At 36.7% G+C, this 12,449-nt stretch overlaps 1 protein-coding gene across 3 annotated transcripts in view; it reads right to left on the reverse strand.

Annotated features, from left to right (window-relative positions):
- Positions 1-12,449, reverse strand: part of ATP6V1A (ATPase, H+ transporting, lysosomal 70kDa, V1 subunit A) — a 56,768-nt gene that overhangs the window by 26,003 nt on the left and 18,316 nt on the right. For all 3 annotated transcript variants that reach the window (XM_005873308.2, XM_005873306.2, XM_005873307.1), the window contains exons 2-5: positions 7,294-7,388; positions 4,025-4,153; positions 1,215-1,429; positions 836-973 (exon numbers count right to left, since the gene is read on the reverse strand). In XM_005873308.2, coding sequence (XP_005873370.1) covers positions 836-973; positions 1,215-1,429; positions 4,025-4,153; positions 7,294-7,375 — 564 coding nt within the window. In that variant the 5' untranslated portion in view covers positions 7,376-7,388. The remainder of the gene's footprint in view (positions 1-835; positions 974-1,214; positions 1,430-4,024; positions 4,154-7,293; positions 7,389-12,449) is intronic.

A 12,449-nucleotide genomic window follows, 5' to 3' on the forward strand; every position in this document is an offset into this window, starting at 1 on the left:
TGGCTGACAGTTAATTTGCGTAAGGATATGCTGATTAGCCAATGGGAAGGGTAGCGGTCATACGCCAATTACCATGTTTCTCTTTTATTAGTGTAGATGCCATTTAACAAAGAAAAATCAACCAAAAAAATGAGTTCGCGTGTCACCTCTGACACGCATGTCATAGGTTCGCCATCACTGTTATAGATAGTTCTTTCTCAAAAAAGAAACACTATGGCCTGGCTGGCATGGTTCAGTGGTTGAGCGTCAACTATGTAACCAGGAGGTCATGGTTCGGATCCCAGTCAGTGCATATACCTGGGTTGTGGTCTTGATCCCCAATGTGGGGCAGGCAGGAGGCAGCCAATCAATGATTCTCTCTCATCATTGATGTTTCTATCTCTCTCCCCCTCTCCCTAAAATCAATAAAAATATTAAGAAAAAAAAGAAAAAGAAACACTATGTTCTCTTATTCCCTTTACCTAATAAGCACCTGGATATAACATACAGCACAGGGAATATGTCAAGAATATAGTAACTTTGCTTGATGACAGATAATTACTAGGCTTACTATGGTGATCATATCGTAGGGTACATAAATGTCAAATGACTATGTTGTTTACCTGAACGTAATATAATATTGTATGGCAACTAGACTTTAACAAAAAAAATTTTTAAAAACTTGTTTTTGTATTCCCAAGCCCAAGTTAAAAAACAAGTTGAATAAAAAATAATGATGGGATTTACTTAAAACCTATACATTAAATAACTCTAAAACTATTTAGAGCACTAAAACTGGGCAACTAGCATATATAAGTAGGACTACTCTGTGAGATAAAGTTTATGTGATACTTACAGAGGTATCGTAATTTCCAGGTGGAGCAATGTAAGTTACAGTTCCTCTGCTTCGTGGAGGTAACATGATTTTGTGTTTGATGAGAGAATTTTCATTGACAATTCCATAAATATCTCCACCAGTGATGTGACTACCAACCTAGAGAACAAATGCATTTGTTGTTTAATGTTCAAATAAACATCAAGTAGACCGACCCTTGATATTCTTTAAATCATTTGCCTCACTTATCAGTAAAACATATTAGTTCTATAATCCTAGTAGATTTAAAGAAAAATTTATACTATGCTTCTGTGGTCTATTTTTATTTGAATTAAGAGTACAAAATAATTCATTTCACAATCTGAAACCAACTTTAGAAATCTTGATTATAAAGACATACCCGTAGGTTTTTGCAAGGTGTAAAATCCCATTTGATATCTCTGCTAAGAGCAGACACATTTACTCCTCGAGGAATGTAGATACTTTGGGTCTGATTGCTGATGTCCGACAAAGGTCTTTGAATACCATCAAAAATGGCTCCCATAATGCCAGGACCAAGTTCTACAGAGAGGGGTTTACCAGTGCGGAGTACAGGATCTCCAACAGACACACCAGCTAGAAACAGTAGTTGAGGAAAACTCACTAAGAAAGTTTAGAGATACTATAAAAAGGAAATACCAGTTTAATGGGAAATGATACTTAAGGAGCTAAAACAGAGATGGTCAAACTTTCTCAGTTTACAACATTCTTAGTGTTTTAGTAACATTTTCACAGTGACAAAACTTCTATCTAATAATTACATTTATTAAATAGCCATATCCAAACAATTATATATATATGTATGTATACACACACACACACACACACACACACACACACACATCTCCAAATAACCAAGTGGCACTTGGAAATATACATAAATAGAAAAAATATTATTTTAATTTCATTCTTAAATAAACTCAATTCTTACAAATGGGATATATGTGCCTGTCAGGCATTTTACAATTTTCAAACCTTGGAATCAGACTGAATACCTGATCCATATTCAGCTGCACATAGTACTTGCTTTTTAGTTTAGCAATCACCAAAAAACTCAGCTTCGTGAATATATGACATCATCAACAAGAATATAGTGCAGCCAAGTAACGAAACTGTTTATTATCTCAAGCTACTAGGTCACATGGTGTCTGACAAGATGTCTAATATTCTTGTTAACTTCAAAAATTTAAAACATCCTGGGAGTTGAAGTTGCCCAGAGTGCCTTGGTGCAGTTTGAGAAACCATAGAACTTAAAAACAGAAACAAAAGTTTCTCTTTAATACATTATTTCAACTATACAACTTAAGAACATCAGTCCCCTAAAAAGGATATTAGTTCCTAACAAAAAATTAAAATCTTAAGAATTAAGTGGTTTTAAAAAGGAAAAGAATAAAGCCTGCAAATAAGCACATTGAGTCCTGCTTGCTCTCATGTACTTGTTCATAGGCGTAAAAGCAGTACAACTTTTATTGACACCAACTTAGCAATATCTATCAAAACTAAAATGCATAAATTTTGACCCAAAAATCTAACTTCTGTGAATTCATGCTATAGTTACATTGTATGTAATAAATGACTAGAAACAACTAAAATTTCTATCATTAAGATATTGATTAATATACCATATGAATTATGGTATATTCATATGGTGAATGCTACTTAGCTGTAAAAAAGGAATAGAAGCTTATATGAATTGCTCTAGAAAGATCTCCAAGATATAGTTTCATTTCTAATAATTGGTTATGAACACTTTTAAACCTATTGCAAAGCTGAATTTTACAGTGAACTCCATCTGCTATTTCTACTGGCTAGATTCTACCATTAACACTTTACTTTATTTATCACATATCTATCTATCTTACACAATACATTTCTTTTTAAGTGAATATAATATGCTATCTTTTAGTAAAAAAAAAGGAAGAAAAGTACATATTGATATTGGTTCATAAATGCAATTAAACTAGAAGGCTATATAATAAGAAGAACTAATTAAAATGGCTGCATGCATGTGTGTGTGTTCTGAAAACTGGCCAGATACAGGATGACAAAAGTGGGGAGAATTGTCACCATATACATGTTCATTTGTTTATTTTAAATCTGCAAACCATGTAAAAGATTAAATAAAAGTTAACAGTAACAACAGAAAAAATTCTTTTGACTAGTCATGATTTCATAACCACAAAGATTTCTCATTTTATTTCAAATTTTCAGATGACTTTTTTTTAATTAGCACAGTACTCACACACACAGAAAAGATACTGGCAAGCATGTATTTTAGTATGACAAAAAAAAAAAAGTTGTTTCAAATAAATCTTAAATAGCTAAAGAATTAATGCTGATCCTGAGGACCAATCTAAGTAAAATACACAAATAAAGTCCCCCCCCTGGTCCCCCGCCAAAAAAAAATAAAAAAACTGGTTTCTCTTCACAAGGCTTAACTCTTTCTCTCTTTATTTTTTATAGAAAATTGAAAATAAATTCTATATTTAAAAGCCAAAATTATGGTAGCTAAACTAGCCAAATAGTAAATATTCCCCAGTACTAAAGCTGTAATTTAACACATCACCCAGCACTATTTATTAGAATAAAGATAGAATGGTGACCGGTTTACTATTATAAACAGAAATGATTGGAGACTTTTAATCATACAAATTGATGATGGCATTCTGTTTATGGTTTCTTCTCAATATGTCTCCCTCTAACTGATTCCCTCTAAAGTTTGTGAACTACTGAAATATTGAGTAATGAAAATTCAGAAGGTGATACTAATTTATTAAGAAGAGCACTAATTCCTAGTACCTTTCTTCAATATACTCCTGTATAAATCAGATTTCTAATACCAACATTTCATGCTTCTGATACCACTGGTTGTTCTGCTTCTACCTTTGCCATAAATCCTTAAAATGTGACTTGTAGAATGTGGCAAAAAATTTAACCAAAAAGGCCCAACCAGCGTGGCTCAGTGGTTGAGTGTTGGTTGACCCATGAACCAGGAGGTCAGGGCATATGCAAGGGTTGCAGGCTTGATCCCCAGCGTGGGACGTGCAGGAGGCAGCCAATCAATGATTCTCTCTCACCATTGATGTTTCTATCTCTCTCTCCCTCTCCTTTCCTCTCTGAAATCAATAAAAATACATATTTTTAAAAAAGAAATTGAATCAAAAAGGATACAAGTTTCTTCATACACCTGGATAGTAGCCATGTCACCTTCCAATCGGATAATCTCTCCAACCAACTCGCTGTGGCCCACTCTCACCAGCTCATACATGGCTGCACCTGACATTTCACACGCTGTAACCACTGAAAAGAAAATATGCATATTCTGATGACTTAAACTCTGTGAATAGTTATAGGTAATTAAAATATCCAGTAAATCCAATAAAACAGCTCTCTCATATATTCATAAGGAAAATAAAACACCCACTATGGAACATACATATAGTTTCACAGAAAGATGCATTTTTAGCATATGATATAGCAGGAAACAAAATAAATTTGTTAGGCTAAAGATTATACATTTACAGAATATACTCATAATAATCCATAATAACCCATAATGTAAATAAGGGTTTTGATCAACCCAGGTTGCTATAATACATGAAAGAGTGGGTTTGGGAAAATGAAAATAAAAACTGCAAAAATGGAACAGAAACTTTAGCTAGTAGTGTGGTAGAATGCCACACAATTATCAGTTTGCTATGTTGTCACCATTCCTTTGAAAGATAATATTGGAAACATCATCTTTACTCTCGAACACTTAATAACAGTGGTTCTTAAAACTTTTCTGGGACATGGACCTTTTCCATAAACTGATGATCACGCTCTACCTAGAAAAACTCACATATGCATCTACAAAATAGACAATAGGGATGTTTATAATTAGTTACCACCACTGGGTGAGGTCCTGACTAAGAATCCCTATTTCTGCCTTGGCTGATGTGGCTCAGTTGGTTGAGCTTTGTCCCATCCACCAAAAAAAGGTCACTGGTTCAATTCCTGGTCAGGGCACATGCCCAGTAGAGGATGTGCAAGAAGCAGCCTATGATATTGCACTCTCTCTGATGCGCGAGCTCTCTCTCTCTTTTTCTCTCTCTCCCTTAAGTCAATGAAACATATATGTATATAAATAAAAAGAACTCTCCCTGGCCAGCTTGGCTCAGTGGTTGAGCTTTGACCTATGAACCAGGAGGTCATCGTTCCATTCCCAGTCAGGGCACATGCCCAGGTGCAGGCTTGATTCCCAGTAGGGGGCGTGCAGGAGGCAGCTGATCAATGATTCTCTCTTATCATTGATGTTTCTATTTCTCTCTTTTCCTTCCTCTCTGAAATCAATAATAATAAAAGAATATACATATATATTTAAAAAATCCCTATTTTTTGTAAGTACTATAACAGAATTTGTGCTTACTATTTTGGACTATATATACTGTCTAGTAAGAAATGATTACTTTTCTGGCAGGAAGGGAAGGTTGTACATTTTCATAGGCATAGAAATAAATCTATTTTTAATATTTAGCCTTCTGATAAAATTGATTAGAACTATGTATTAGGCAATATTCAAATAAAAACTATTACAGTATTAAAATTTTACTGTATTAGAACAATGTAGATATATTAATTTCATAAATATTTACCTCTATACCTACTATATACTAGTAAGAATTAAGATGCATTGAAATATCAGAGATAACTAAAATTTTAAATCTTATTTCATCAACCAAATGTATGCCATTTCTTTATCTTATTAAGTACTGAAGAATTAGAAATAGGTTCAAGAATTTACTACAAGTTTTAGAAAAATATTTTTGCCTAAACTCTTTTGATGGTGTTCTTTTGTCCTTTCCCTAAAAGTTCTTGTGTGTAGCCTTTCCTAAAAACTCTTTTGATCATCAAGGGGAAACTATTTCTCTGAATGGCAACAGAGATTAAAAACAGTGAAATGCATTGTTTGCCAATTAATTAAAGCTCAAACAGCGATTTCTAAGTGATAGAAGCTTCCAGGGGAGAAATAAGAGGCATAGTGACTGACAGTCTTCATTTGCATAAAGACTGAGATATAAGAAAAAATGGATTTCCACTAAGGATTATAAATCAATGAACAGGTTTACTTCTGGAAACTGAATCAGGTTTTGCAGTAGGAGTGTGGAATAACAAAATGAATACTAGAATGAGATACAGCAGTACCCCAAGTTTTGATAAAATGAACATAAACTTTAAAACTGCTCTCCATTATCAGTGTCATGTCATGAGACTTCTTTTCCACAGCTAGCCAGTTATGTGATTCTGAAATAGCCATTTAGAAGGTTTTATATATGTAAAGAGCTAAGGTTGATATTACTGAGAAATGCTCTGAAAACATTATTAAAGCTCAAACTAAATTAACATATTTATTGAATGCTTATAATTTGCAAGGTATCACATACTAAAAGATATAGCTTTAACAAAAAATAGGTAATAATCTGAACAGTGATTATACATTTACATAATAAACATGATATTACAAATTAGTACCTCAATAATTATCAAATTTAGATAATGAATGCTAGATAAACCCTTAGGATGGAGGTATTACCTCAGTCTCATCTTATATAATAAAAGCCTAATATGCTAGGTGTCCGGTCGACCGGTCGGACGTTCAACCAATCAAAGTGTAATGTGCTAGCCCTGACTGGTTTGGCTCAGTGGATAGAGCGTCGGCCTGCGGACTGAGGGGTCGTGGGTTTGATTCTGGTCAAAGGCATGTACCTTGGTTACGGGCACATCCCCAGTGGGAGGTGTGCAGGAGGCAGCTGATCGATGTTTCTCTCTCATCGATGTTTCTAACTCTCTATCCCTCTCCCTTCCTCTCTGTAAAAAATCAATAAGATATATTTTTTTAAAAAAACACACACAAAGTGTAATGTGCTAATGATATGCTAAGACCACTCAAACGCTCGCTGTGATGTGCACTGATCACCAGGGGGCAGACAGTCGACCAGCCAACCAGTCGCTATGACATGCACTGACCACCAGGGGACAGATGCTCCAACCAGTAGGTTAACTTGCTGCTGGGGTCCAGCCCATCAGGATTGAGCGAGATGGGCCAGACACACCCTGGAGCCCTCCCTCGGTCCCTCCCTGGCTGGCCAACCTCCTGCGTCTCTCCCTGGCCCTGATCGTGCACTGGTGGGGTCCCTCGGCCTGGCCTGTGCCCTCTCGAAATCCAGAATCCCTCAGGGGATGTCAGAGAGCCAGTTTCAGCCCGATCCCGCAGGCCAGGCTGAGGGACCCCACTGATGCACGAATTCGTGCACCCGGCCTCTAGTAGCAGTTATAAAATCTTTTGAGGACAGAATTTATGTAGGTGAACAGAAACTTCTGTATTTCCATCTAAAACACCTTGAAAATGCATTAATTGAAATTAGGAATCTTTACCATTGAGATTATTCTGTATTACTTACCAGGTCCTGAGACCCCATGCACATAACCAAATGTGCTTTCTTTATCTTCATCACGTATTTTTGGTAGCTTGGAGAAATCCATTGTGTTAATTTACCTAAGGGGAAAAATTAAGTCATAATTACAAACCCTAACGCAAAAGAACCAATGTAGGCAGTCAACTCTCATTGATGGTGTATTTTGAGTTATTACCACTTCTTCAAAGTAAAATAAAAAATTCTTAAAATGTGATTAAAAGTACCTCATTCCTGGATGCTTCACAATTATTAAAATTCAGAATTATATATCCCCATGAAAACTGTCCCATAAAAAATACTGAGTAGCCCTAACTGGTTTGGCTCAATGGATAGAGCGTCGGCCTGCGGACTCAAGGGTCCCAGGTTCAATTCCGGTCAAAGGCATGTACCTTGGTTGCAGGCACATACCCAGTAGGGAGTGTGAAGGAGGCAGCTGATCGATGTTTCTCTCTCATCGATGTTTCTAACTCTCTATCCCTCTCCCTTCCTCTCTGTAAGAAATCAATAAAATATATTTAAAAAAATACTGAGTATAACAATGTGAAGTCTTCTCAATGGTTTATCCAGCCCTACATCTTGCCCTCTCCCCCATTATCTTCCTGACCATCTCTCCAATTACTTTTACCCTTAATCATTCTGCATATACAGGAGTGGGAAAAATTAGGTTTACAGTCGTAATAATAAGTAATACAATAATGTACTCACAACTGTAAATCTACTTTTGCCCACCCCTGTATACACTGAATTCCTTGCCATTTCTCAAAAACATATATGTTCTGCCTCAGGGTCTTTGTACATGTTGCTCCCTCTACCTAGAGTACTCTTCTTGCAGATATCTGCTCCTATACTTCCTTCAGGTCTTTACTCAACTGTCCCCTACTCCAAGAGGCTTCTCTGCCCATCTATTTAAATCACAACATAGCCCCCTCCTTCACTGCTTTATTTTTCATCATCTTATATCTTACATTTATTTTTATTTTTTAATCCTCCCTCGAGAATATTTTTCCAGTGTTTTGCTTGTTTTTTAGAGAGAGTGAAAGGGAAGGGGAGAGACAGAGAGAAACACTGATGTGAGACACATCAATTGGTTGCCTCCCATGTGCACCCCAACCAGGATCAGGGATCAAGCCTGCAACCGAGGTACGTGCCCTTGATCAGAACCAAACCCGGCACGCTTCAGTCCATGGGATGATGCTCTATCCACTGAGCCAAACCAGCTAGGGCACATTTAATTTTTAAATGTATTATCCATCTTTAAAATTTTCCTGAAAGCACTTTTCTTTTTTTTTTTTAGCAGAACATAGAACAGTTTAAGTAATTCAGTTCAACCTCTTTTCTTTATGGATGTGCAAACTGAAAAACCTAAAGAATTAACTATTCAAGTCCAAATAGAAAACTGGTGGCAGATCCCAAAGCAGAAAGTTTATTTTTGACCACTGGTCTAAGTTAAAAATTATTGATGTTTAATAATGGAGATAAAATACATGTACATATAAAAAGCTAAATTATGCCCCCAAAACAACCATAAAGTAAAGGTCACAGATCAATAAGTAATAGTGTTAAATCATATAAGTTATCTACTAAAAGTTCAATAATTAGAATGTTTAGGGAGCACAGGTTGAAGGTAAGGTAAAATTTGGATAAAATAGAAAGAAAAAAAAAGGTAGCAAAGGCATTTCAGTTGGGAAAATAATAAAAACAAAAGAATAGAGAAATTTATAAGAAGTTAACAGACTACGAAGAAAGGTTATATTAGGACAACAGTGAGAAATAAAGATACAAAGGTAAAGACATTTCTTTGTGGGTCTTGAAATGAAATGCCAAGTAGACTTGATTCTACAAACAATCCTATATAATAAAGAGCTAATATACTAATTAAACCAGATGGCGGAACAACCTTCCAGAACGACCTTTCAGAACGACCAGTGGGCAGGGGGCAGGGCCGAGAGGCAGCTGGGGCTGCGAGGGCCAAGTTCCTTGCACGAATTTCGTGCATCAGGCCTCTAATAGGAAATAACCGAAAATGGAGTGAGAACTTTAATGGGGAAAATGATGTTCAGTTAATTTAACAGGTTAGATTGAAAAGCTCTAGAAATAGTTACGATTTGAGTATCAATTGAATTCAATTTATTAAATGTTTATTGAACTCCTACCACGGAAAAGAAACTGTGTTAAACGTAGTGAATAAGGATTGTGAATAAAAGGAGCTTTCACTGGCTTTAAACAACTGTACATAAAAAGCACAATGACTTAAGTGTTCAAAACGACCACACAATGAAAGCCAAGAAGAAACTGATTTGAATGTGGGAGAAGTGTTAACCAATGTGAATGAAGTAGAGGGAACAGGTAGCTGAAAAGTAAGTTTTGAGGCTGGCTGAGTTGAGTCCAGATATAAAGAATACCAAAAGAGAGGAAAACCAAACCCTGAGCCTTGAGGGTTAATTCTGGAAGGATGGGAAAGTTTTTTTAGTCTTTCAGGAGCTATTGAAGGATCATCAGGAGAACCATATATTCCATGGAACACAATTTGTAATCCATTAGTCAAGATATCAAGGATTGGGGAAAGGAGTATAACAATGAAGTCATTAACAGAGGAGTTATGGTTTGAAATACTGGTGCCATCAGAATGGAGATGGTGGACAGGGCTAGAATTGAGTGATTAAAGAAACAGGCAAGAGTGTAAACAAAAATTAAAACCAAATGGAGATATGGGAGACATTAGAGTGAGTCAAATATGATCTAAGGAGCAGGAAAAGTGCCAAGAACTTGAAGATGATATCAGTGATAAGATAGAGACAGACAATCATGAAGTTGGTAGTTTACTGATAAAGATGAAAACAGGGTGAAAGTCATCAAAAATAATGGAACTGAATTAGAAAGAAAAAATAAACCAGACATCATAGTCACAAATACCACAATAAAAATCACAAGGATTTTGGGATTCTCAGTAGGAAAATTAATTGGAGAAGGGCATTTGAGGAAGGAAGAAGGAAAAGGGTAAACTGGTTTACCAGGATTCTTAGCTTCCTAAAGACAGGGCTATTGATTAAGCATGTATGGGATTGCAGATACTGGAATACAAAGAGATGGAACAAGTTTTTCTAGAAACTACTTAGGCAATAGGGGGAAAAACAAAGTTTAAAGACAAACACTTATTTGGGAAATGGGTTGGGCAAAGTTTTCAAAAAAGTAGTGAACGAGCAAATGAGGTCAAATTTTAAAATCAAAGATGTTCAAAGTCAGAAGGAAACTTGATAATCATATAGTCTAACTTCCTCCCCAAATATGGGTATTTCCTTCAGGGCATTCATGATACATAGTCATCTGTCTTTGAAGTGGAAATGGCACAAGATCTTGAGTCAGCAGACTCAGGACTCAGGCGGATTCTGACAGTGACATGCTATAAATCAAAATCTCTTATTATGTTCATTTGTAAAATAGGAATAATGCTATCATCTGCCCCAGAGCTGTGATTAAATGACAAATTTCTTGCCTGGCTGGTATGGCTCAGAGGTTGAGTGTCAGACCACGAACCAGTAGGTCATGGTTTCATTTCTTGTTAGGACATATGCCCTGGTTGTGGGTTCGATCCCAAGTGGGGGGTAGGGGGGGAATGCAGGAGGCAGCAGATCGATGTTTCTTTCTCATCAATGTTTCTATCTCTCTACCCCTCTCCCTTTGCCACTTTAAAATCAATAAAAATATATATTTAAAAATGACAATTTCTTAAAGAGTTCCTTGTGACATGTAAAATGCTTATATTCAGTAGTAATACTGGTATTTAAATAGGGCCTCACCGTGGCTGGTGTTGCCCAGTAGTTAGAGTGTCAGCCCACACACTGATAGGTCACAGGTTTGATTCCAGGTTAAGGGCATGTACCTGGGTTGTAGGTTCGATCCCAACCCCGGTTGGGGCATGTGCAGGAAGCAACCAATTGATGTTTCACATCGATGTTTCTTTCTCTCCCTCTGTTCCACTCTAAATAAATAAATAGAAAAAATACCTTTGGATGAGGATCAACAACAAAAAACAAACAAACAGGGCCTCAATTTTGAAAAAGCACATTATATTTTTAGAAATCTTCTTTTAGAGAATTGTCTTGTATCTAATCTAAATCACCTTCCCCATAACTTCTACCCTCTAACCCTGTTTCTTCCAAGTACTGTAGCCACAGAGTAAATATGTTCTCTCTCCAAGCAAATTCTCTTTAGTGCCTTCAACTGTTCCTCAAAGATTAATCTTTTTTTTTCAGATCTATACTCCCAAGGCTACCCTTTTCTGAAAGTATTTCATGATGTAAATGCTTCTTTTAAATCAGAGCAAACAAAATAAGAACAGTATTCTAGATGTTGTATGAGTAAGTACTGAAGAGTACCTCTTCATTTGTTCTGGGTGCTTCTTTATATTGAGAGACAGAGACCAAGGCTTTGAGTCAGACAGATAGAGTTTGAATTTAAAAGTTGTGTCCTTGGGCAAATCAAATGCTTTCAACTTTAGGAGCCTCAGTTTCACCTGTAAAATCTAATGGGGTTGTTGTTAGGCACCTAACAGTAAGTCTGACAGAAAAGTAATACTAATGACTACTAATTCTGTTAATGCAAGCTAAGATTGCCTAATTTCTAAAAAGTGCCTAATGTATTCTTTTTTTAAAAAATATATATTTTTATTGATTTCAGAGAGGAAGAGGGAGAGAGAGATAGACACATCAATGATGAGAACCATTGATTGGCTGCCTCCTGCATGCTCCCCACTGGGGATCAAGCCCGCAACCTAGGCATATGCCCTTAACCGGAATCGAACCTGGGACCTCTCAGTCCGCAGGCCAATGCTCCATTCACCAAGCCAAACTGGCTAGGGCTACCTAATATATTCTAATCATCTTGTTACTTGAACCAAATCTAGTCACTTGACTATTTTTTTCTTAATTATTATTATGTACTAGAGGCCCATTGCACAAAAATTTGTGCACTCGGGGGCGGGGGGGGTTCCCCAGCCCGGCCTGTGCCCTCTCGCAGTCTGGGACCCCTCGGGAGATAACAACCTGCTGGCTTAGGCCTGCTCCTGGGTGGCAGAGGGCAGGCCCAATCCCTAGGTGCAGCCCCTGGTCGGGCTCAGAGCAGGGCTGATTGGGGAGTTGGGG

Source organism: Myotis brandtii, unplaced genomic scaffold, assembly GCF_000412655.1.
Source record: "Myotis brandtii unplaced genomic scaffold, ASM41265v1 scaffold406, whole genome shotgun sequence".
Classification (NCBI taxonomy): domain Eukaryota; kingdom Metazoa; phylum Chordata; class Mammalia; order Chiroptera; family Vespertilionidae; genus Myotis; species Myotis brandtii.